Below are 26,902 nucleotides of genomic sequence, written 5' to 3'. Positions count from 1 at the left end.
TCCCCAACGCAGTTCTAATGAGGGTGAGAGCATGTGACCTACATGACAGTCATCATGGGCCTGTCTGGTTCTGACAAGGACAGTCCCAGAGCACATTCTAAAGCCAACAGTTAACCCAGGACCAGTCACTCAAAGCAAATTAAAGGAACTCAAATGACTAGGAAAAAAAGAAACCTTTATTTACAACCATAGAAGTCCCACAGGAGTACACACACCGTGCACAAACAAAATGAACCTGCAAGTCAAGAGTGCATGTGCTGGCCCTCAGTGTCCTATCCTCACCACCATCACCGTCACGTTGTCTGCTGAGCCCCGCTGCACTGCCTTGTTGGCCAGCCTGTTGCATGCAGCTTCATAGCGGGCATCAACAGCAGGTTTCCCTTCTCGGGTCTGGATCTTTTCATCCTACCAAAGGGATGGAATCTGAGTGACCAGGATATCCCAAGACACTACAACCAGGGAAGGGCCTGCTCTGTCCCTAACAAAAGCCCCCAATAGGGTTTATGTTGAAAGGCTACAAGGATTACTCCTGACACAGGGGCTATGGAAGTAGCGAGCAGTGGAGACAAGTGGTACACCCTCTAAGATGTCTCACCTCAAGGCAGGACAAGATGAAGTTCACAGCTTCCTCTGGGGTAAAGACCTTGAAGAGCCCATCACAGGCCAGCAAAATGAACCTACAATATTAGGAAGAAACAAGGGGGTTTCAGCCACAAGCTCTTGAACAGGAGGTGGTTTAAGGGACAGTTCAGTGGAAGAGTGGCTGGCTGCCTAACATAAGGAAGGCCCTGGTTCCGTACTCAGTACCCTAAAAACAAAAATAAAAGAATAGTGGCACACACATATGTGATCTTGGTTGTCTAGAGGTAGAGAAGGGGTCATTCTGGCTACAGAGCAGGTCTGACATCAGGTGGGCTACAAAAGACCTTGTCTCAAAAGACCAAAATCAACTGAGATTGGTAGTACACGCCTTTAATCCCAGCACTCAGAAGACAGAGGCAGGAGGATTTCAAGGCTAGCTTGGTCTACACAGTGCGATTCTGTCTCAAAAAAAAAAAAATACCAAACCAAACCAGCAACTTTGTATCTATCCAACAACAGAGCAGCCAAAAAAATTTAAGGCAAAAGAAATAAGTTCTTTTTTGAGCTGTGGGTGGGATGCTGTTCACTACAAAGGGACTATATTCTTCCCAACCCATAAACAGAATCAGAGACCTTAACATGAGATGCTGCATTCTGGCACTTCAGGGACAAATGCGACAGCAAGCAGCTATGTAGTGAACATACCCTGTGATCAGCCACCACAGGCCCAAGGATGGAGAGCTAAGGGCAAGCTAAGAGAGGCATCCTTGGGTGGTGCTTCACTCCTGAGGGCCCAAGATTCAAAAGTGAATACCCCACTTTCTAGTCTGAACACAGCTCACGCTCCCCATGATGACCAGAGGAAGACTCTGAGCATCCATGTTTCACTGTGGCAGCCACACTTGTCCTGGCCTGGCTTTAAGGTAGTTAGCTGCCTTTGCTTCCTATCCTGTACACAGTTTCCCTCTTCTGTCAGGGCATGTGCCCAGCCATGTTTTCTGAGCACACAGCCCGAGGTTGGGACATAGTGGAAACAAGATAAGCAGGCTACTCTTCCCAGTATTTTCAGTCATATTCAGAGTAATCAATCATACAACATGTACTTATAACACAGTCAAGGAGTTATGAAAGCAAAGTAGAGCCCCAGGGCAGAGAAAGCTATCAAGAAAATCCAGTAAGCGGCCTCTAGAAACATACCCCAAAACCCCAGGATGGCTAACAACATGGTACAGGCAGGCAGGTGTCAGAGCAGGGCACTTCTTGGCAGGCCTGGGAGCTGTGCCAGGAGGCTGCCATATGGCTACTATTCTCTGCCACCCACCCTGCTTCAGCTCAGTCCTGTTTTCTGAGCTCCTTCCACTCCTTCCTGTTCAGTTTGGCTCAGCCTTCACCATCCTGCTAAGAGTCAGGAGAGCTTCCTGCTCTGTAGCCTGGTCCTCAGACATCCTTGCTAGGCTCCCTGAGCTGCCCTCACAAGCCTATGCCTGATCTACCTGCAACAGGCAACACCTGAACAGGAAGTCTGTCTCAGCCTCTGCCCCTGTAACTCTACATTTATGAGCTAAAACCCAAGATCCTGCTCAATCTGTCCCCAAAATGCTTTCCACTCCCATTCCCCCGCTTCCCCCCACAATCCATCAAGTCCGGAGCCACCATTACTAGCACAAACCTGGCTAGTCACTTGAGCGGGCTGATATGAGTCTGGATGCCCCTCCCCTACTGCTAAAGCCTCCTAGCACAACTTCCACACTCCTGCGATAAACCAAGCATTCATCTCATTTGTTCCCTGACCACCGTGGACCCTATGAAACCAGAGACCATGGTCTGGCTTTGCACCCCAAGGTCAGGTGCATTGCCTACCCACCCCAAACTCCTCCAGCAAAGACAGCAAGAGAAACAAGGCCCTGTGCATGTACACCAACGCTTTTGGTGATCATTTGCTTTTACCTGTCATTGGGGGTCAGCTGACAGCGTCTGATATCAGGCACAGATGTGACCCCACAGCGCTTGTACTGCCCATCTCCAATGGAACGGGATACCTCCAGCACGCCCAAGACACGCCCATCTCTAAAATGAGGGGAACAATGTCAGACTTTCATTTGACAGGCCAAAGGTCCCCCAAAGCAGAAACTCGGAGATCATGGTAGCTGGACCTGATAGTTCTTTTTTTTTTTTCAAGACAAGGTCCTGTTCCCCTAGGGGCTGGAAACTCACATAGCTGTACACTTGTGACAACTGGCACCATCCATCCTCATCGCTGGTGGGCTCAACAGTGAACCTCAGTACAATCTCAGTAGTACACCCCTTCCCCAATTTCCCAGGCTCAGTTATCTTGACAGGATGGGGTGGGTCCTAAGCCCCTCCTTAAATGACTGAGCATGCAGCCTGTGTTAAGGTGGCCAGGAAAGAGCGTGGTTTGCACTCTAATGAACTAGGCTAGGCTCAAAGGACCGCTGAGGCTATGGCCCTAGATGCCTAAGTGCTTTCTTCACATCAGCAGTGTTACAATCACACTCACATATTTTCACCCAGACTTTTTGGTGAGGGGCAGGGAAGAAACAGGAGATGACATGTAAACAGGAAAAGGCACCTCAGGCAGACACCATGAACCAAGAGAACCAGTGTGGAATTCCATTGTCCCCAAGAATCAACCTAGCCCAGGCTCTCACTGTGACCACATAGGCCCTCAGGCCACCATTTGAAAGACTTAGTAAATGCCAAAGCAGTGTGGTAGCTCAGTATCACTGAGGTTCCTACGTCATAATTGAGACGCTGTACAGGCAGACAAGTGGGACAGGAGTCCTTACTGGGCTGGTACTATAGTCCTGGAGACTATAGCATTTAGTCCAGCCTGTCACCCACAGCAACTCACTTCCACCACCCTAAATGTTTTTAATCCCTAAAGACTTCTGCTGGCACCTGGGAAAAACAGAGCATTCTAGAACATATATTATTAGACTGAATTGGAACAGAGTACCTGGGAGCAATGCTCAACAGGAAAAGTAGGGGTGCTCAGCTTAGAAAGCAGCTCCACACTTAAGAGCACCTCCTCTGCAGCCCTCAGACCACAGCCGTGTGCAGAGCCTTCCTACTCTAGTCCTCCCAAGCTAAGACTGCTGCTCTTCATGGATTTGGGGCTCAGCTGGCTACTGAAAAGAGTAGGAGACTGCTGACTTCTCTAGCATGTGCAAAGCCTACCATTCTGCTGTGTGCGGCTAGGCTGCAGGTAGGAGCTCCATCCTGGAAAGCAGGTGCCGAAAGCCAGTGGGAACATGAGCATGACTATACATACACTCTGGTCTCTGAGGGCATGAGACTAGCACTCAGCCCAGGCCCAGGAGCACTGCACTGTTGGACTGCCATGTCAGTGTCTTGGAAAGCCTCTCTCCCTGTCTGGCTAGATCTTTCCCTGTAAAACAACTTCTCTTTGTGCTCTCAGAGGAACCCCTGCAGCACACTGCCTTCATTGTAATGATCACGTACAAAGTTGTTTATTTTTTAAAGAAACACCAGAAAAAAAATTAGTAAACAGGGATGAAAACATGCCTCTCTAAATGTCCTTCATTCGATTTGTTTTGAACTATGTGGTAAGGGAGTAAGAGATACACAACCACATTAACTATTTTAAACTGTTTGGTGGCATTATAGACATTCCATCACCACTGTCCACCCCTAGACTGTTCTCTCTGCCCAAACTAAATAAATCTCTGTTCCCAGTTAAGAGAACCACTAACTCATCCTCTTCCCACCAAGAAGGCTCATTCTAATCCCAAGCTCTAGGACTCTGGGTCCTCAACAGGGAGAATCATAGTGTCTGTTCTTTGTGATTGGCTTAGTCACTCCATACACTGTCCTTAAGATTCATCCATGTGGCCTCTATGAGGCCTTCACGCCTCCTGAAAGCTTAGTAATACTCAGTTCTTTATAAATACAGGTTCGTTCTCCAGTCTTGTCAATGGATACCATACTGCTGCCCTCTTGTGGCTGAGAACATGGAGTAACAGTGGTTCTCACCCTTCCTAAATTGTGGGGCAGTGACCCACAGATTGAGAACCCCTGGTGTACAGGACTTGCTGCTGAGTCCTGTGTGAGCCCATGTGACCTGGGGGAACTGCAGTCTCCACAGTGGCTGCATCATTCTCCATCCCCACCAACAATGCAGAAAGATCACAATCTTTGATGCAACTTATAGAGGAAAAAAGCCTTGAACTGAAAACTGAACGTAAGGTAAGGTAGTAACAAAATAAGCAAAGTAGTAACAAAAGCACACTCAACAGTCCCTTCACCTGTGCACAGCACTGATAGGATCCCCGGAGCACAGTCGGACACTGCTGCACCCAGCACTGTGACAGCACATCTACAGTGAATTACCTTTCAAGTGCAACAAAACACCAAGGAACATGTAAATTCTTAAACAGCGCTAACTTTGTACTATGATCTTGAAGCTATTTAGACAAAAACATACACTTTTATTACAAACCAGGTTTTCAATAGGAAATGAAATAACTACAAATATTAAATCAAAGAAGAAAAAGTGCTGTAATGAGAAATTTGGGTTAATAAATAGCTATCTAGCATGTAATTTTACGTGTATAGTATATTTTAACTTTGCCCCTGAACCAACTCAGAACGAATTAATGCCCCAATGAGATGAGCACTCAGCACAGGATCTGGTTCTTAAAGCTGGCGGCAAGTATGGGCAGGATAGTGAAGACACCCAAAGTAGCTTCCAGCAGCTGTGCCTGCAACAGCCTAGCACACCCATAAAGCACAATTCACACAACAACTCACAGATAAGACACACAGTGGGGAGCAGAAAAAAGACAGAACCCTTACCCCACCCCAGGCCAGGACCAGACTCTGAACAAACACTTAAGACATTTCCCCTACTTTTCAGAAGAAATCCTGCCACTGTACTCATGAGAGCCTTTCCTCACAGAGCACCTGAAATACAGAGGGAGGACAGCTGCTGAAAGAGCACCTGCGGATAGAGGGAGGACAGCTGCTGAAAGAGCACCTGCGGATAGAGGGATGGCAGCTGCTGAAAGAGCACCTGCGGATAGAGGGAGGACAGCTGCTGAAAGAGCACCTGTGGATAGAGGGAGGACAGCTGCTGAAAGAGCACCTGTGGATAGAGGGATGGCAGCTGCTGAAAGAGCACCTGCGGATAGAGGGAGGATGGCTGCGGATAGAGCACCTGCAGATACAGAGGGAAGACAGCTGCTGACAGAGTACCTGCGGATACAGAGGGAGGATGGCTGCTGAGAGGAACCACAATGGACACGCCTCCGCAGCCCCTCTGCTGATTACACAGGGGGGTACAATGCAGTGCCATGAGCACAGAGCTGAGTACTGAGACTCAGGACAGCAGTCTCCTGCAGGACAGGGCAGCTCCATAGCTTTATTTTCAGCACTGTCAATCAAACCCTGGGCGTTCATGGTAACAGGGTGGCTATGAAGGTACATGCCAGGCCAAAATAAACATCTTTTCCAAAAAAAAAAAACTGAATCTAAACATGAATTTTTTTTAAAATTAAGGTGTATGTACTTGTGTGTGTTTGTGTGCATGTACATATCTATGGAGGCCAAAAGAGGGTGTTGTAGCCCCTGGAACTGAAGTTATGGTGTTTTTGAGTGTATGAGAGCTACGAACTGAACCAAGTCCTCACTAAGAGCAGAAAGCACTCTTAACTTTAAGCCACCTCTCCAGCTCCAACAACCTGAATCAAAAGAAGGCTTTAACTCTAACTTCGAGTTTGTGGGAAATAGCTGGAAAGATACAGTGAAGAAACTGTTAATTCAGAATGTGGGTGGCTTCAATACCTGTTAGACTAGACTAATATAGTTCAAAGCCTAATATGAAATTCAAGTTTGAAAATAAAAGGGTGGGAGAACATGCAATTTGGAAAGGACATATTAAAGAGGGTTTAAAAGGAGATGGAGGGCTGGAGAGATGGCTCAGTGGTTAAGAGCATTGCCTGCTCTTCCAAAGGTCCTGAGTTCAATTCCCAGCAACCACATGGTGGCTCACAACCATTTGTAAAGACGTCTGGCGCCCTCAACTGGCCTTCAGGCATACAGACAGAATATTGTATACATAATAAATAAATAAATATTTAAAGAAAAAAAAGGAGATGGAGGGTGCATAAAACAAAATACGTAGCACACAAGTATGAAATTCCCAGTTATGGCATGCACAGATGTCAGGTGTCCACACATCAACAGCAAATGTCTACTCCAGCCCTACACTCACAAAAAGCAACACAGCAGTTGCTAACCAGCGGGAAATCATAAAATTTGCTTTACTATTTTTAAGTAATTTTTCTGTATGTTTGAAAATTTTAATAAAACTCGGGAAGAAGAAGAGAACCAGTCCTATCTTTGGGCAGGAGAGCAGACCACTGCTCAGGGACAAAGGCTCTGCCAGCCTCTGGCCTCTCATCCCAGTTTTCTCAAAGGAACAGCTTGTTCAAGCCCCATCCACTGAGGCCCCTCAACAAAGCTCTGAAGGAAGTGGAGACTGTGAAGTTAACCCAACACAGACAGGCTCTCAGCCACAGGACTTTCAATTTCAAAACATCCCAGAAGTTTACCTAAAACCAGTCTCTGAACATTTATCTCCAACAGAATAAGAAATAAATAAATAAAATACAAATTGCAGAAAGAACCAGAAAACATTTATGGTCATATTCAGAAGTTGTTGTCCTTGTGGTAGAATATCCCTGCAGGCAAGACTGAAGTACTCATTTAGGCTCCGGGGACACAAGTGATCAAACAGAGCAGTTACATGGCCTTTGATGACAGTGGTGGATGAACTGAAGAGGACAGACCAGGCCAGACATAGTCCTCTGTGTCAGAGAATCCCAAGTCAGCAACAGCACAGCCCAAAGACATCACTTTATTAACAAATTTTTGAAGCAGCGCCCACCACATTGCCTAGGTTGGTCTTGAACTTAACTATTACTGTCCCAGCCTCCCTGAGACTACAGGTACTACCACACTTAGCTCTGAATCTGTTTTTCTAACTTGGGATTTTTCTCCCTGGTGGAAATAATTTATTCAGTGCAACAAAGGGCAGTATTTAAGCTAGGCACAGTAAGGCAGGCCAGGAATTCCAGCAGTGAAGAATTGGAGATCAGGAAGATCAGGAGTTTAAAGTCAAGCTTTGGCTACAGAATGAGTTCAAGGCCAGCCTGGGCTACATGAGACCCTATATCAAAAACCAAGAGCAATCAAACAAACAAGGACAGTATTTAAGCAGCTTCTCAGACACAATGAAATTAGTAAGTGGTCATTACTGACCTGAGACAGTTCTGATCAGTTAGGGAGACATTATTTCTTGCTCATTCTGTGCCTCTCCTAAGATACAAATGAACTCCTACAGGTCGTCCATATACACTGCCTCAAAATGTTGACTTCTGTGTACGATGCATTATCAGTCCTCAAGTTCCTAGGACTCCCATAATTCCCCTGGATACCTGACATTCCCTCCGGCCTTCTGTATCCTCATGCGTTCTTCATACTGAGTTGGGTTGTGCTCTTTGCTGAGGCTTAAGGCTGCATGTTTTTGACTTTCCTCATTATATCGACATAAGATTGCCTGGGAAGGTAGAGATCACAAGCCATAAAATCCAGTGAGCAGTCTTAGGAACTAGTCGAAGGGAGAGACTTAACAATGACTTCACACTCAATCAGAATCCAGCATCAGAGAGACACTAGATAGGGAAGTTGTTGAAACACATTGTGGGTGAGAAATCCCCAGTTCTGGTGTCAATTCTGGCATAAATCCCGGGAGAACCTGGGCTCAGACTGGGTCTGGGTTTGAGGGCACACTTTCTTGCCCGTTCTGGTGGAGTCATTATTCTAAACACTGAGATACTAAAACTACTCTACTGAGACTCTCAAAACATAAGCTCCACGAGGACAGGCTGTCACCTGAAGATCACAGCTGCACCCCAAGCATTAGAGGAGAGGGGGTTGTAGAGGCTACTTAAGTGTGAGCACGACAACTGAAGGGCCCCAGAGCTCGATGGAAAAGCAGCATGCCATTGCACAAGGCCATTTCCTACACTACCCTGGGCTTTCTCCCTGGGCTCTGCAATGGGCTTGACTTTTTACTTCCCACTCACGTGTTCAAGTTACTCTGTAGTCACAATGTTTTGAAAGACAGTGTTAATCCTTCATTTAATACCAACTAAGATCAGAAAAATGAGGTCTAAGCTACTCGTATACTGATTTTTCACTCTAAACCATAGCGTCACTTAACAGTATGCATACACGGGATGGGGGTGGGGGGTGTGGAGAGGATCTGGCTGTTAAAACAGATAGCCCAGGGTCTTATGGGGGAACAGACTGGCCTTTGGCTCAGCTGTTGATTCCTTCCAGGTGCACACTGGATCACTCCTTACAGCAACCCCATTAGAAAGCCCAACCAGTCACAACACTTGCTGAGGTTCTCTCCTTAAGACATGCTGTCACCTAAGCAGGTGATACAGAGCCACATACCCGACTATCTCCAAGGTTGGCAATATATAGGATGTTGTCCACAGCCAAGACACACGTGGCAGTGGATCCGTCCTTCCAGGCAGGCTTCCTGGGGAAACATATCAGAAACATAGTCACTTACTAATGGCAAATGTCCAGAAACTAACTTCCAGAGCCAAGCAGCAAGTCTGTCAGACTAAAACAGACTGTATCCTCTAAACTACTTCATGGTTTGTTTATGGGTAGAGTTCCCTGCCCCTCTGTGTCAAAGGTTGGGAATTCCATGGCAACACTATTAGCAAGTGATGTGGACCTCAAAGGGGATGTGGAATCTTGCTGCAGGTGTGCCCTTGAAGGGAAGCTGTTTTTTTTTCCTTGACTCTTGAGTCAAAGGGCTGAACTAATTGGGTTGCCCTATGCTGTGTCTGAAGTCCAGAGTGGGCTTGGAGTGCACCTTCAGTTCCAGTACTCCGGAAGCAGGAGGCAGAGGCAGGCAGTGCTCTGAGATCCAGGCTAGTCAGGGACACACAGTAAAATCCTCTCTCAAGAATGAAAACAAATGCCAAATAATTCTTTCTAACATAGCCTCAGTCTAATCTTTCATTATTATTATGCAGAAACACATCTTTTTTTATAAAAAAGGTTTTTACTTTCTATGTATGAGTGTCTTGCCTGCACGTGTACAAGTGCACACCTGGGGCTCCTAGAGACCAGAGGAGGCAGTGAATCCCTTGGTACTGGAGTTACATAGTTTTGAGTCACCATATTTGTAGTAAGGAGGTCGCTTGTTTTGTTCCTGGCTGCTCAGGAACAAAACACACAGAAACTGTATTAATTAAATCACTGCTTGGCCCATTAGCTCTAGCTTCTTATTAACTAACTCTTACATATTAATTTAACCCATTTCTAGTAATCTGTGTATAGCCACATGGCTGTGACGTGTGGGTGCTGGAAACTGAACCTGAGCCCTCTGAAAGAACAGCCAGTTCTTCTAACCACTGAGCCATCTTTGCAACCCAACATACATTGTTTAAAAAGCACTTTTTCTTTTCCTGGTTTTTTTTTATTAGATAAAAAAAAAACTATTATTGTATGTATGTGAATGGTGTGCACACGCATGCATATGTGTGTGCGCATGTGTGTGAAGGGCAAGGCCAACTTTTGGGAGAGTATCTCCTTTTATCATGTGGGTTCCAGGGACTGAACTCAGGTCATGAAATTAATGGCAAGCATCTTGACTCACTGAGCCATCTCACTGACTCCACATTCTCTTAGCTAATGGTTTTAAGAGCATACATGATACTAGGTACTTTTGAGACAGGAAGCACTGTGCTAAATAGCATCACAAGCCCTGGACAGTGTTCAGGAAAATACCACACACTTAACATTCTGCATGGACTTATACTCACTGGCTTGAAGCCTGCTTCAGGAACTCTTCATCGGTGTGCTTAAACGTATCTAGTAGGCATCTCTTCACAGTTTTCTCCACGCTGATCACATCTCCTGGTGGAGAAGGATCAAACAGAGTAACCTCTCAAGAGGGAAGACTGCTGCCTACTGTGGTTCTGTTAGTCATTTACATAGACTCTTATTCCTAAGCATGTCCTTATCAACACTGTTTCCCCACCTGTAGGAGCGTCGTGTGAATTTAGTTGTACTGGTTTTCCCAGTGTAGAAGCAGACAAGACACTAACCGCATCCCAGATACTTGACAAGAAGCCAAGATACAATGCTCTATCCCCATAGCCCCTTACTTCTGACCCCTAAGTTCACTCCTTAAAAGCCAATGACTTTTTGTTGTTGTTAAGATACATTTTCATGTAGCCCAGGCTGGTCTCACTGTGTAGCTGAGAATGACCTTTAATTTGAGATTTCCTGCCTCATGAACCATCACACCCAGTATATGTGGTCCTGAGGAGAGAGTCTAGGACTTTATGCATGATAAGCAAGTAAACAACCCACTGTGCTATACTCCAGGCCCATCAGTGCATTGCCAAAGCACAACAAGCTACTTGACAGACTCTGCTATGCAACAGCAGAGAAAAATCAAATGTTCACTCAGTTCTCAGTCTCACCTTTAGGAAATTTCCTGATTAAGTTCTGGTGCAAATTCTGTGCAGCAAATTTTGAGGCCCGAATTCCTCCATGTCCATCAAAAACAGCAAAGTATGAAACCCGAGTACTGGAAGAATGAATTAAAAATCAATTACATTCTTAAAGCAATGATCACACCTCTTCACTGAAGCTTGTTTTGTTTAATTCTGAGACAGGAGCTCCATATTTAGCCCATTCTACATCCAACTACAATTGCCTCAGAGTGTTGGAATTACACGTAGGCATCACCACATCAAACAATGAACATCCAGACAGAGCAAGTCACACTGTTGAGATACCAGTGACAATGACATGCAATGGGAGAAAAGGTAGTAACATTTAAGAGAGAAATATTTAAGTAACTTTCATGCATTTTAATTGTTAGAAACTCAAATTTGAGTCTGGTATAGCAGTACACACCTGTAATCCCAAAACACGAAGGCTGGAGCAGAACTGCTAAGAGTTTGAAGCTGGCCTAGGCTACACTGTGAGTTCCAAGACCAGTCTGGCCTACAGAGTGAGACTCTGTCTCAAAACACAAAACAAAATGCCATTTGTTTCTAAAAGTAAGCTAAGCTAGAGAGATGGCTCAGCAGTTAAGGGCACTTGTTGCTCTTGCACAAGGCCCAGGTTCAGTTCCCAGCACCAGATGGTAGTTTACAAACCACCCATAACTCTAATTACAGGGGACCCAAAGCCCTCTGTGGGCACTGGGCATGTACGGGGTGCATATATACATACATATTTTTATAAATAAAAGTTTAAAAAATGATTTTTCGGAGAGTGAAATTAGAATTCAGAACTTTTATCCCATTTAAATAAGACTTTGTTTAACAAGAAAACAAAATTACTCATCCAAAACTCTGGTCAAAAATGTCTGTAATAGCAAAGAGAGAAGTTCCAGGATTGTTACTTAAATGTTGAATAATATCTAACTTCAAAGCTTATGGTGATAGTCTTATTCCTATTTCCTATTCAATTTTTGTCAGAAAACCCATATATAGTAAAAGCCATTAAAAAAAAAAAAGCTACTTAGGAGTCAGGTGTGGTAGCACATGCCTTTAATCACAGCACTAGGAAGGCAGAGACAGGCAGATCTCTGTGAGTTCAAGTCCAGCCTGATCTACATATTGAGTTAGCCAAGGTTACATAGTATGACCATGTCTCCAAAATATAAAAACTTAGTTCAGGGGCCAACTAGTTGGCTTACTGGGTAAAGAGTTTACCTCAAAAGCCTGACAACCTGAGTTCAATTCCTGGAACCAATGGATAGAGAAAACCAACCCAACAAAATTGCCCACTGACCTCCACACAGGAACCATGTATAAAGCCTCTGTCCATGTCATAAACATACACAATAATAAAAATTAATTTAAAAAAACAATAGAAAGAAAACTGCCTATGAGAAATGATTTTAGTGTTAAGATCACCTTTCTTACAAAGAGGACCCTAAGAGAGACATACATGAATCTAAATAGAAAGGAGAAAAACACAAGATCTGCTGAGTAAACTGGGAGCATGCGGTTCACGGGAGAGAGCAGAGAGAGGTGAGCAGAGGAAGGAAGGGGAGCAGAGAAAAATATATAGTGCAATAAAAAATTTAAAAAAAAAGATCACCTTTTCTTTGAATTGTTTTGTAATGTAAGACATGCTAAATGAGAAAACAAGCCTTATCTGCCTTACAAACTTGCAACCTGTTTTTGTACAGCTGGGTATTATCTGGGGAGACTTCCCCAAAGCCCTATCCCGGCTTTGAAATCACTATGTACCTATCTGCCATCATCATTCCCCAAGGTGCTTTCCTGGTGCTGAAACTATGTTATCTCTGTCATGATCACCATAGTGATGAGCTGGACAACAGCTGTTAGCATACTGTATATTAATGATCAACTAGAGTCAGGGAAATACACAGTATGTACACTATGTAATTCTCAATTATAGAAATTACAGATAAATTATCTAATTATTCAAGCCATGATACTATAAATATAGCAGAAGTCATGCAATGTGCAACTGTCTGCTTGTTTTTTCCGGGTCTGAGAACTGATCAGAGGCTTCAGTTCCCTGTGTGCAGTTGCAAAACCACCGCTTTCTCTCTTCCAGGCCATTCTGGTCTTTTTGGTCTTTCTGGGCCCTTATTATCTATCTGTACAGGCCTCTCCCAACGCCATCAGACTCTGCTGGGTTTGTTTTCTTGTTTTGAGGCAGACCCTCAGTTTGTAGTTCTAGGCTTGCTAGGAACTTGACATCCACTGAGTACTGGGATTTCAAGATAGGATGACAAGCATGTAGCAGCACACCCACATTTCCTGCAGACCTTACTCAGCAATTTCCAATCCATCTAGGACACAGAGTAAGAGAGTTCTGCCAGGGCTGACCAGTCACTATAAGAGTACAACACCATGGAGTCCACAGCGGGGAGTAAGCCCCACTTACCACTCAGGTACAGTTCTGCTGAAAGTTCAGGCTGCACAAAAATCTTTGTTGAGGGGCAGTCCCAAGCTTAGCAATGGTCTCTACCCACCAAATACCAATAGCAACTGCCTATTCCATTGTGACAACAAAAATATCCTAAGATGTTAACAAATACCTCAAAATAAGTTCTTCCATCTAAGATCCTCTAATGCAAAAAGCAAGCCATTCATTGCATCAGTCTTTCTTGGAGAACCACCTTTACCCAGTTCAAAGCTTAGTAGAACAGAGGAGAAACAAATGTCAACCAGGTTTGTGGGAATACAAATACTCACATAAGGGATGATGGAGGCTTACACTCCTCAGTGATGTCATTCAGGATGACATGGGCATCCTGCATCTCCTCCCTCTCACCCTTCCGCTCTGCCACATAGCCTTTCAGACCAAAGATCACTGAAGAGGCTGAGGAAAGAAAAACAAAAAGCCAATACAAAACTGTGCCTTACCCTTTAGAAGCCCTAGTCCCAGAGCAAATAAGAGGTACTATGGTGGCCTTGCTCAGCAACATCATGGTGGTACAAATAAGCAATAGACCTCAGGGAATCTCCCTAGTTATAAGTCAGAAGCCACAACCAAAGTTCTGCCAGAAAGCAAGGAGCTGTGGCAGACATGTGAAGTCAGTAGCAAGCATAGAAGAGCTCCACCTAAGGCGGTGAGAGTCAAACAAGTGCTGCCTCATGCAGAGGTGGGACTGAGGACCAGGGAAAGATCCCTAAGTGTAAATTTAATCTGGTGACAATTTAATGAGGACAGAAAACTCCCATTTCTAAGAAATTCAAATCAGTGGAGTTGCCAAATACTCTGCTGGAGACCCTGAAAAACGTACATCTGCATGCTCTAGGATGCCAACAGTGTAATAGTCACTTTATTCCACCTGAGGAAGTGAAGGGGCAGGGAGTCTGCTGTAGTATGGAAGGTGTCAAATGCAGACTCCGGCTAGTTTAAGTTCTCTGTTGATTCCTGGAGCACTTCTAGAAGAGATGCTCTTGGCCACTGCCACCACACTACTACACTCTCACTGGGGTGACTTGTGGAGAATGACAGAATGAAAAAAGAGAAAGTCCACAGCCATTTCTCAGTCAGCACGAGAAAAGAAAGTCTATAGCCATTTCTCAGTCAGCACGAGAAGAGAAAGTCCACAGCCATTTCTCTCATACAAAGCTAATCAAGAGTTTTAAAACAAAGACTGGTAGTCAGAATGGATGGTCAAAAGTCAGTCATTTCTGAGGAAAAATAAGGGGAAAAAGCATAGGTCCTTCTCAACTCTGAGGAGCAAAGTGGTTGGTTTCCTGTCAGGTCAGGCAAGTACATGAAAAGCAAAGGCAGTCTTAGAAATTATTTGCAAAAGGAGGTTGAGCCCACTTCTTAAACTCAGACAAGTACTACAGTTAGGAAGCCAGGACTGTTTTGCTCTGGGATGTTTAAGGTATGAAATCTAATACATTTGTTTTCAAACTGTCTGAAAACCTTTACAAACTTTCTTTTCCACAAGCTCTTCACCGCCATTCTTCTCTTCCTCGGGAGTTTTCCTCTTTGCTCCTTTCCCCTCATTCTTCACCACCTGGGAAAGCGATGTGGCAAGAGAACCTAGAAATGAAGTAAAAGCCAGACAGAGACAGCTATAGACTGCAGAAAGAGTCACCAGCAGACCAGGCTTCATCCAGTCAAGCCCTAGACACACCAAGGCATTTAGACAAGGACCAGCACATACAGTGCCTAGGCCTAGGGCTTCTGGTTGGGGAGGTAGAAGACAGGGCACATCCATGCAGAATGAAGAACCTGAGAATCTCTGTCCCAGAGACTTCTCTGCAGCAGAACTTTGTATACAAACTTAAACTTATAGCCTGTAGCAGATTCATGATGTGTTACATCCACAGACCCTTAGAGACTGATAGGGAAATTTCCAAAAGCTGTATGCAAACTCATATGTTCCCAAACAAGTAACAGGTTCCTAGGAGGCTCAAAATGAGATTAAAAGGCAGAGTGTTCCTAGAGCTGTCCCTACCTCTCTACTCAGGCCATACCTAACTGCCCCTGCAGTGCTCATGTGTTTGGAATACATAAGGTCTAGCTTCAGTTCCCAATCTTCTAGCCACAGTTTCTTCATCCACAACATGGTGAGAGTATACCATCTTCAGGAACTACGTGAATGTCAATAAGGACAAGAAACAAACCATCTATTGTGGTGTCTGTTATGTCAAATGTCTGTTAAGTGTTCTCTATGGCCATTCATTCAACCTACTTTTCACCAAAAATGAAAAAGCTCTGTGCTAAGATTCAACGACTTTCAAAAAGAGCATATTTCCACAATGGTATTACAAAATACATGACACCCTGCATAAAAGAGCACCTTAATGAGAAAATGTCATGGCAATTTACAAGAGTTTCCCAATGTCTCTCCATCAGCATCATGCTGCTCCCTTTCTGAGCCCCAGTTTTCCTTTCTGCACCCTTTCTACTTTACGCTGCTGTTACTGACCTCCAGGTGAAGTCCACTGCACCACAGGACATGTCTGTACAGGAAAACTCTTCACTAGGACTTACCTTACAGTCTAGCACATGGTCAACTCCCACAAATGCTTTCTGCCCACTTGAGCAGTCTTCCAAGCAATCCAAAAATTGGGCACAGATTATATATGCAAAACAGTGCTGTGCAACTCTTCTAGTTGGTACTGTTTTCTGTCCCATGAATAACTAAGACATTAGTATTCTTAAATCATCTTTAAATTAAATCTCTAAAACACTTGTTTTGCATATTAACCCTTATATAATTAACAGCACTGAGTTTGTTAGGAAGTTTTCAAGGCTGACTAATACAAACATGCTATAACTTTTTGGTATGAGTCTACAGCCCTGAGAACTTTGGCATTTTTATATAAGACAATTAAATGCTTTTTCTAAGTAAGCCTACTGATTTTACAGGGATAAACCTGTGAAACAAAAACTTATTTGAAAAAGTAACAAGTGTTCTTTCTACTCGGCAACAAATGGAACTTTTATCCACAAAACAGGATCACCCACAGTCTCTCCCCAATCTATACCACAACAACTCCAAGCAAGAGGCTGTCAACTAGACGAATAACCAGTCTTTGTCTATAACCTAACAGTATACCCATCATTCTTCCTTCCTCCCTAACAGGACACAAAAAGAACAGAACACTGTCATCTATCTGTCTGTGGAGAACAAAAGATAGATTTAAAAAATTTTTAAAGGGGGGGGGGTGGGCTGGAGAGATGGCTCAGTGGTTAAGAGCATTCATTGCCTGCTCTTCCAAAGGTCCTGAGTTCAATTCCTGGCAACCACATCGTGGCTCACAACCATCTGTAATGGGGTCTGGTGCCCTCTTCTGGCCTGAAGGCATACACACAAACAGAACATAATAAATAAATAAATATATTTTAAAAATTTAAAGGTTAATATCAAAGTTCAGAGTGAATTTCTGACCTTTTTCATCACCACCATCATCATCTACAGGCTCACTATGCAGCCCAGGCTAGTCTGGAACTCAAGTTTCTTCTGCTTTAGCCTTCTGAATGCTGAGATTCCAGGCAGGTATCTCAATGCCTGGATCTCAATTTCTAAAAGTCAACCTAGCAGGTGAAGCCAAAGTTAAAAACAAGAAACAATATAGCAATGCAGTGCTGAGGTCTCTAATCTTTGTCTCTACCTGAGGGTGCCTGTTCACTTTTAAAAGACCTTACCTATTCTATATTTCAATGTCATTCAAATTCCTGCTGAAACCTGTGGATACAGTTTACACAGCCACAAAGGAAGGATTATCTCCATCCATACCTTGGAATCTGTTTGCCTACCTGGATCACCACTGCCAGCAGGTGGGAGGTCATCGAATAGTAAAGGTCCCCCAGATCCTGAAACAGAAGAACCCAGAGTGAGTCCAAAATGAACAACCAGGCTTCAGTTTCAGAATCCATCCCACCAGGACACCTATGCAACAGGTTATTGAGACAAACTCAATACTTGTGTCAATCCAGTGCAACTCATTCTGCAGGGAATAATATCAGGAACCTATTTTAAAGTCCTATAATTTCAAAGGAAATAGAAATTCTGTCTTAAAGAGCTGAATTTTACTCAACTAGTAAAATACTGAACTGAACAGAGAAAACTGCTCATCATGTCTGTGCAGCACTTCTCAGGGTTAGCTACTGCAGGTCTTTCTGCCTTACCTGAGGCCATGGGTTCAAAACTTAAAGACAGCCAACACCTAAAACATCTGTGTGTTAAAAATGGGGGAAAGGGAGAAAGATTGAAACAACTACAATCCCAGGATGAGTAGATGTTGACACACACCTGGGAAAGCCTGAAGACTGTACCTGAATCAGTACTGCCGGCTGGGGGCAGGTCCTCCGAGAGCATGGATCCTTCCTGTGCTTCTACCCCTAAAAGAGAAGACGTGTTAGAGAGCAGACGGTTATCCAGGACAGACTTCTACAGGAACTCTGTGCCCTCCCTGCTTTGAGTTTGATTACTATGAGCCAGACTTTCTCCTTTCGGTTAAACAGACTTTTTTAAAAATCTCCTTTGGATAGCTATTTACTATGGAAGGGCCGGTTTCCAACAATCACAGTCAACATAAAAACAATGAAATGGCACCCTAGTAAGTGTCAAATTAATTTTTTTCTTTTTGTGGGGGGAGTAGGAGGGAGAGAAAGAGTCTTAACATATAGCCCTGACCTGAAACTCTCAATGTAGACCAAGCTAACCTTAAATTTACAGAGCTCCTGCCTCTGCATCCTGAGTACTGGGGTTAAAGGTGTATGAGTGCCACCACTCCTAGCTCTTCTTCCCTTTTTCCTCCCACCCCAGCACCCATGGAATGCATGCTAAGAGTGTGTTCTACCACTAAACTACACATAATGTACCCTTGTTCCTAAAATCTTCTCTTAAAAGAGAAGACAATTTTTGTACCTCAATGTGGAGCTGAGAAGCAGAGGGAGCCCCCAATTACTGAATGCTATTTTGATGACTTCTGCAATAGGAGAACCTACTATAACTTGGTGTCACCAGCAAAGTGAATCAGTGGAGAAAACAGAAGTTTCAGACAGCTGAAGATGGACAGGCCTCCAAAAAAGTCAAGGAATGTTTCTGGTTTGGGTTTTTTTGTTTGTTTGATCAATCTATGAATCTGAAGATTTAAATTCTAAATATCTATGTCCCATTACCATTTTCACATAAAATGTGACCACTATTCCTTACTCCCCAGCTTCTAAAAGTATTCCAAAATTCTTAAACTACTAAACATATGAACTAAGACAAAAATCTGGGGAGAACATGCTGATGGAGTGGGGTGAGCAGACCCTGACTACACTCTGTGGGAAACTCCCAAAACAGCTTGTTTTCAACTGCACATTACTCTAAGTTAGCATTATGAACCCTTGTGCTGCCCTCAGCCTCACCCACTGTGTATCCCTTCATCCAGGAATCCTTGCTCTCCATGCTGCCTGTCACTTAACCACTAAAAAGCCATTAGTGATTAGTGGCCATCTTAGTTATCAGATTGACAGCCATAGAATTACACCATTTATGTTCAAGCAACTTTTATTTTACTTAATAATGTCCCCAAAGCATAGAATTCTTTAAAAAGTTTTTTTACATCTATTTGATTTTATGTGTACAGCTGTTTTGCCTGAATGTATATCTGTGTACCATGTGCATGCCTAGTACCCAGAAGTCAAAAGAGGGCATTGAGTCCTCTGGAACTAGAGTTGCAGATGGTTACATGCCATCATGTAGGTGCTGAGAATAGAAAACTGTATCCTCTGCAAGAGCCAGTTTCTCAAGCCCCCAAAGCACATACTTCTAATGATATATTATGAATATTTTATTATTAGTTACTGTCAATCTTTTCCTGTGTTTCATTTTAAAACTCAGCTTTATCACAAAACTATGCAAAAAGAACGAGAACATAGAGTTTTACATTTTTAGTATCTACATGGGTTTTTAGAATGTATGGTTGGGTATAGATGACCACTATACAGCATGCTTACCTCCTACAGTGCCCTTCCAGAGGTTCAATTCCCATCATATACAGACCTAACACTCAAACCTTTGTTCTATTGCTTGTTTCTTAGACCATATGCAAAAATGTCCTCATTTAAGTCAGTTCACTTAAATAAATTTATATTCAAGAGGTTCATCAATATCATGATTTGGTCTCCATATAAAGATGAGATGGTATGGTAGTTTGAAAGAAAATGGTCCCCCACAGGGAGTGGCACTTTAGGAAGGTGTGGCCTTGTTGAGTAGGAACAGTCTTATTGGAGGAAGTGTACCTTTGTGGAGGTGGGTTTTGAGTTTCATATATGCTCAAGCCATGCCCAGTGAGACAGACCACTCCCTGTTGCTTGCAAGTTAAGATATAGAACACTTGGCTACTTCTATAGCACCATTTTTGCCTGCAAGTCACCATGTTGGATCCCAATTAACCCTAACTCTGAAAATATAAGCCACCCCAATTAAATGGTTTTTTTTCTTTGTAAGAGTTGCCATTGCCATGGTCATGCTATCTCTTCACAACAACAGAAACCCTAACTAAGACAGATGAGTATCAATTCTCCTTTTTACCCTATGACTACATGTGTTTAAGTGTGTGTGCTCAAGTGCCATATGTGTACATGGAGGCCAGAGGTAGATGCTAGCTGTCTTCTTTGATCTCTCTCTACGGGGTCTTTTGAACCTAGAGCTTGCTCATTTAGCTAATCTAGGTAGACACTTTGCTTCAGAAATCCATCTCTGCCTCCCCAATGTTGGGATTACAGTTAGACCATCACACCCACCCTGCAATTACATAGGCAGTGGGGATCTGAACTCATCTTTATACTTGCATGGAAAACACTTCATCCACCAAGCCATCTCCCTAGCCCAATTCTCCTCTTTTAAAACAAAAATTAGAATTTATCAATTCCAAGGAAAGGAATGTCTTGGGGATATTTAGGTCAGAAGTACCTTAATATATACAACCCCCTTAAAGCTAACAAAATCTCTTTTGCTTTATTCCCATATTACAAATGAGAAGATATGCTCTGTCAGGATTCCAACAAACTGAGGAATCACAAATGATTTCATTTTTCTCAAGAGACACAAAGTGTATGGAAGCAGAAAGCAGAGCTGCCCCCTTGGTACTAGTGAAGGACTGCTTCATACATACAGGTCACCTCACCCAAACACACCAACAATGCCCGGTATACTTCACAATGTCTCTAGAATATCTGTACCCAAAACACAATAAATACTGCAAAAATGGCTCCTAGATTGTATCATTTAAGCAAGTATAACTAGAAACCAGCCTGCACATGTTCAGTACAGCTTTAAAAAAACCTGTTATAATTTGTGGTACATCGAATTGACAAGTATGGATTACAGACACAAAGAGCCACTCTATCCTAAGAAGCAGAGCATTAAAGAGTTCTTCTCTATGTAAGAATTCCTCTTCAAACCCCTAATAGTCTATCAGCTCACTTCCAAAGGCCCAACAATCAAAATGCCCATTCCCCTGACACTCAAAACTGTATTGGGTTAGGGGGCTGGTGTGATGGCTTGGCAGTTAGAGCACTTGCTCTTGCAGAGGACCCGGGTTCAATTCCTAGCACCCACAAGGTGACTCAAAACAATTCATAACTCTCCAGTCCCAGGGAATCCAACACTGTCCTCTGACATCTGGGGACACCAGATACATGTGGTATACACACATACAGGCAAAATGCCCATACACACAAATCTTTTAAAAATGAGATAATCTAGAACAACCACACCCTGTTCAGCGGGCCAGGACACCAGCAGGCCAAGCCACCAGGCCAAGCTTGGCCGCCTCTTGAGAGGCATGTATATTACAGCAAAGAGGCCAACCTGACAACCAGCCCTTCTCATCTAAACATGGTCTTTCCACTACCACTGTCCAATAGAGAAAGCTGTCTTTATACAGGTAACGTGTATTTTCAGTCCTTACAGACACTCCTCCCAGCAGATTTACTGCTTCATGCTAGCCTAGTCCTCCTCTTCAGCCATAACACTGAGAGTGTTCAAACAGCACTGTCAAAGAACAGTATGTTGTTCTTTCTCACTCTAGAATACCATCAGAAGTACACCAATTAAACATGGTGAGATTACCTCACGTTTCATTGCCCACAAATAAGAATTAGATATAAAACAAAATACTCGGTGCTTATAAAGCACTATACTGAGGTTTCTAAATATTTTAAATCAATTGATTACTATAATAATTCTACTATAAGGTATTGATACTACTCGATGAAGAGGAAGCTGAGATACCAAGGCCAATAATGAAGATTCAAACCTAGCTGGCTAATTTCCCAGTGTAGGCTCTTGCTGGGCACCTGCCTTGGACTTTACAAAGACCAATTCATACCCTTACAGTTCTCCTACAGCATAACCCCAGGCTCATGAGGATCTCTTTGGCCATCTTTCATATTAGTGATATGGTCAAACAGATGTTTGTATTCGAATCCTTTAAAATGTACTGTAAGTTATAAACACCACACTTGGGCTTACACAAAATGTCAGGAAGAGATACAGGTCATAAACACTATACTATGGAACTTTTCATTAGCCAAAACCTTGCACTATTTTGAATAAATAGAAATCCAAAGTATGTGATATAGTTGTCAGCTTCCACCAGACACGATGCAACCTTGATCCATAACACTAATAAAGAATGAACTGTGAACTTTTCCAGTCATAGCTAATGTCACTCATTCCCTCCTCCCCATTATCTCTATATCCAGGCATGGCACTATGTCTACTGGATATTATATATTATGATGAGACTTTTTCTTCTTTTCTTTTCTTTCTTGTTTTTTTCTTTTTTGAGACAGCGTCTCACTATGTGCCCAGACTGTCCTGGAACTTGTAGACCTAGACCAGACTGGTCTTGAACTCAAAGAGGTTCATTACTTCTGCCTTCCAAGTGCTGGGATTAAAAGTTGCACTAAGGGGTTGTCTTTGTGAATTTTTCAATCATTAGATATTAACATATTAATCCATTATAATAAATATTATTAGTTTCTCAGTTTAACTTTTTATGACTGGCATTTTTTCTTGCTTATGAACTAAGTTTTAGAAGTAATACGACTTCTGATATTTCAACCTTTATGTTTGTATTTCCAATACTTTTAAAATAAATACCCATGGAGGTAAGTACTATACCTGTCTGTGGGTGTGTATGCATGTGTGTATGCAGGTATGTGTACTAGTGTGTGTGAAGGCTTAGAAGGCGATGACCTTCTATGCTATCTGATGATGATGATGTTTCTCTGTGCTACCCTAGCGATCTTGGAACTCACTCTGTAGACCAGGCTAGTCCCAAACCCATAGAGAGCTACCTGCCTCTGTCTCCCAAGTGCTGTAATTAAAGACATGCACCACCACCCAGCATTATCTTACTTTTTTTTTTTTTTGACAGGTCTCTTATTGAACTTAGAGCTTATCCATGTGACTAGGTTGATAGCAATTGAACTCCAGAGATCTGCCTTTTCTACCTCGCCACTGCTGAGATTACAAACATGTGTCTTTACACCAGTCCCTAAAACACACAATTTGTTAGCTTGTCAAACAAATAGTCCTGAACAATTTACATTAGTTTTATTTGAAGAGCTGCGAATTGAACTCAAGACTTTTCATGCTAAATATGTGCTCTACCACTGAGCAATAGCCCCAGGCTGACAATCAGGTTTTGCTTTTTGGTAGCAATTCTGACTGAACCCAGGGGCTTGCACATACTAGGCAAGTGCTCTAGCTCCATTCTGACCAGCAGTTTTGAATGTACTGGTGTAACAACCAAACAAGTTTACCACTCTACATAACTAAACAATTCATGAAAGCATTTTATGGACCTAAGAGAAAAGTTCCACTACTGTTATAAATAAGCAACATCTTTTAGGGAAATTTTTTTTAATTGATATATTCAACTACCAAAATCTTTTTAAGTCCTGCGGCAAAATCTGTTAATTTAGTGCAACAACTGAAAACATATAACATACTTTCTACATGTTTTACAGGTCATAAAAATGTAAGTCTTGTGGGTGTGAATATAAGATGTGATACTAAAAAACAAACCAAAAATTCAACATAACATGCCCATGTGCTGAGTGGTGGCATCATCTTCCACCATACACTTGGTACTTTTTTTACAAAATCATTTCAACTGGTTTTAAATTGCTGTTACAGAGCACATCTCATGGATGTTACTAGCCAACTTCTACAACACCCTGACTATGTGCTCCAACCTGGGCCATGTACTGGTACTTTATCCATACAATAGCTATAGGAGGCTCACACACACACAAGCCAACAGTTCCTGAAGGCAAAAGGGCAGTACAAAGTCAGATTTGAAGACACAGTCATGCTCCACTTCCACACAATTCGTGAAAACGGGTGGATTTTTTTTTTGATCCCAGTACTATTTTGGAAAACTATTACACTGATCCATTATGCATGGATGGATCATGTGTGGTCAGTCTCACCCTTCTGACCTTAGCAACTCACATGATTTACTGGAGCAAAGTATGATGTCGGAACATGGTCTCAGAATGGAGCCCTGTGAGAATTCTGAGTGCTGTGAGAAAGCACTCTAAGAAAACAAGTCGAGTCTTGTGACCTCAGTTTCTTTAAGGCACAGAATTGTTCTTGGAATGTGTTTCCATACTCCTTCCAGGTGTAGTGGACAGGAGTGATTTTACTTCAGATTACTGCCTGCTGCTACTACTCAAATGTTTCTATGCCTCTATGGAAAACACATTTTTGCCATGTGCAGTTTGTCCTTGTGACTGTACACTTTACTCATGTGATTCTTCTTAACCCTCAGAGTATAAACTGACTGATGCGCTGAACAAAGTTGAGACTTTCGTCTGCCTCTTTTATTGGCTCCATTTTCCCAGGTCCCACCACCACCAGCTAGACTGATAAACAGCATGGTATGCAAATTAATTTTTAAACAATCTAAATCATATTAAAATTTAAATCATTTTGGAGCTAGACATGATGGCTCAGCAGTCATGAGCACTGGCTGCTCTTTCAGAGGACCTGGGTTCAATTCCCAACATTTACACGGCAATTCACAACTGTCTGTTAACTATTCCAGGGGCTCCTACTCCCTTCTGGGCCTCTGCAGGTACTAGACACATAGGTGGTGAAAATATACACGCAGGCAAAACACTTGTACACATTAAAACAAAACCTTCCCTTGTTAAAGTGTTTGGTAGCTATTTTGTGGGCACTGTTGCTGTTTTTTTTTAAACAAAGTCTCATTATGAGGTCCAGACTGGCCTGAAACTCAAGATCCTCCTGTCTGGGCCTCTACAGAGTGCTGGGGTTACAGATGCTTTACCCAGGGCTAGGTTCATCTAGTCTGTTTTAGCAGCTTGCCACAGTAACTTTGAATCTCAATTCTGCCAATCTCTTTAGTATTTAGCCCCCAGCTTCCTTTGAGGCCACAAATTCTGAAAGCCTGTCTTGTTTTTAAAAGTTCAGAATACACGGTTACAGTGTGAGCATCCTCCTGGTAAACAAGAAGCACTTCCCAAAGGCACTCCTAGGGACAAAGGATCTTAAATACCCCACCACCTCTACGCAAGTAGGTCAGCCTGGGCTGAAAGCTGAGCTTGGGAGGGCAAAGGGGCAGAGGGAGGCAGGAAGGGCCCTCTGCACTCCATCTACTAAATCCCAAGCTTTTATAAGGAGTTGTAAGGTTTTATGTCAAGAGAGCCTTGACCTAGGAAAAGACCCAAATTAATTTCGTATAAAAAGCAACAGGAACTACCATGATGAGAGATGTCCAGGCACACCTGGTAATCTAAATTCTGCCCGAAGCGCATTCAGTTACAGGTTATATCTACTCCAATGACAGATGTAAGACTACCCGTATAAAGCCAGCTTTATTCACAACTCTCACGGTGGTTAGCTTCAAAAAGTCACATTCAAATTCACAGACTCAAGACCTAGTTACTTAGAAGCGCCTGTTACCATCAGAATGGTTGGTGGGAGCAAGTAACGGTACCATTAGCCCGGAGCAACGGCAAAAAGAGGACACTACAAAGCATCTCAATAAAGCTTTGGGGGTGCGCAGGTGAGAAGCCAAAACACAGGCCCTGAAGAGGACAGAACAATGCCTTCTCGTGACCCCAAGCCCCAGCACTCCCCCACGCTAGCCGGCCACGCTCCGGCAAGCTGGCGATGTGAGCCCTCCCTCCCTTGTGAACACACTGTTTGCTTGTCTGGAGTCTCTGCAAACCATCAGGCTCTCCATCTCAGGCAGCCCTCCCTAAAAGCCGCCTCCTTCCCCAGTCTCTCTGATCAGACCTCACGTACCGTTCCACTAGGCGCTCAGGGTTTCTGAACGCTCCGGAGGCAAAGGTTGGGTCCTCCCTACCTTCCTATTCCCCGCCAAAGGCGTTCCCAAAACGTGGGCTGCACACGCCTCCCGGGCTGGCCGACCACACCGCCCTGCACTGACCGTGCAAGTCCCGCACCGAGGGAACGGGAGTCTAAACTTGTTCTCTAAGTTCTCGGGGTTTACAGCACGCAGTTAGGCCCGGGACCAGAGCACCCGGCTGGGTCTTGCTGTGGTCAAATTCAACTCAGGGTGCCCCGATCTTTCGGTGCGGGGCTTCGTGCGTGGCCCACGCGAGGCCGGGACCCGACAACCGCGCGGTCGCTGAGGCCCCGGGAGGCACAGGCCGAGGCTGAGGCGGCAGTGGCGCGAAGATGGCGGAGGCCGCGCACCCCGGTGCCGCCCTCTTCCCCACGCCGCTTACCGGCAGGCGGGCGCGGCGCGCGCTCGGGCTCCGGCAGATCCCCGAACAGGTCCATGGCGGCGGGCGGCGGAGCGGTGGAGCAAAGGCTCCGCGCTACCCTGGGCGGCGGCGGCGGCGGCGACGGCAGCGCCGTCAGTCACCGCGGTAGACCCTGCCAATCGCGCGCCGCGCAGCCGCCGCCCCAGAGTGCTACGCGCGGGGGGCGTGGTTGGGCTGCGCAAGCGCAAAAGCGCTTCTGGCCTGGGCGTCTGATCCTCTTGACAGTTGATATGGTGTTTCCCGGGAGGAGCTGCGGAGTGAAGCCCAGCCTGACGTTCAGACCCGCTTTTGGTCCCACATGACAATGGCAGTCATCCTTGCACTCGCGCCGTCTCGTGTGCTGCGGCCGGGGCGTCAGGAGTGAACCCTGGAAGATGCAGGACGAAGGGAGGCAGGTCCGCACCTGTCCGCTGTTCCCAGTGTGATTGAGCAGGCAAAGCAGCCT

At 44.1% G+C, this 26,902-nt stretch overlaps 1 protein-coding gene across 1 annotated transcript; it reads right to left on the bottom strand.

The window, feature by feature from the left end:
* Window positions 1-158: 158 nt before the first annotated feature.
* LOC121447519 (ILK associated serine/threonine phosphatase) lies at window positions 159-26,600 on the bottom strand. The gene is made up of 12 exons (XM_041650804.1): window positions 26,419-26,600; window positions 17,965-18,030; window positions 17,446-17,502; window positions 15,100-15,219; window positions 13,908-14,034; window positions 11,142-11,248; window positions 10,476-10,569; window positions 9,088-9,175; window positions 8,061-8,182; window positions 2,530-2,649; window positions 596-677; window positions 159-405 (listed from the first exon to the last, which is right to left on the bottom strand). Exons 1-12 carry the CDS (start codon window positions 26,471-26,473, stop codon window positions 265-267), a joined length of 1,179 nt encoding a protein of 392 aa, XP_041506738.1. The 5' UTR covers window positions 26,474-26,600; the 3' UTR covers window positions 159-264.
* Window positions 26,601-26,902: the final 302 nt, after the last annotated feature.

This window comes from Microtus oregoni, unplaced genomic scaffold (genome assembly GCF_018167655.1).
Source record: "Microtus oregoni isolate MIOR12 unplaced genomic scaffold, Mior012 000004F_ref0000308, whole genome shotgun sequence".
Lineage (NCBI taxonomy): Eukaryota > Metazoa > Chordata > Mammalia > Rodentia > Cricetidae > Microtus > Microtus oregoni.
This window is presented reverse-complemented; position numbering and strand designations above follow the sequence as displayed.

Coding starts and splice junctions, on each gene's coding strand:
- LOC121447519 (XM_041650804.1), bottom strand. CDS start 26,473: ATGGACCTGTTCGGGGATCTGCCGGAGCCCGAGCGCGCGCCGCGCCCG. Junction 2,650..8,060: donor AAGGCCGGAGGGAATGTCAG/GTATCCAGGGGA, acceptor CCCTCATTTTAG/AGATGGGCGTGTCTTGGGCG. Junction 406..595: donor TCATCTTGTCCTGCCTTGAG/GTGAGACATCTT, acceptor TCCCTTTGGTAG/GATGAAAAGATCCAGACCCG.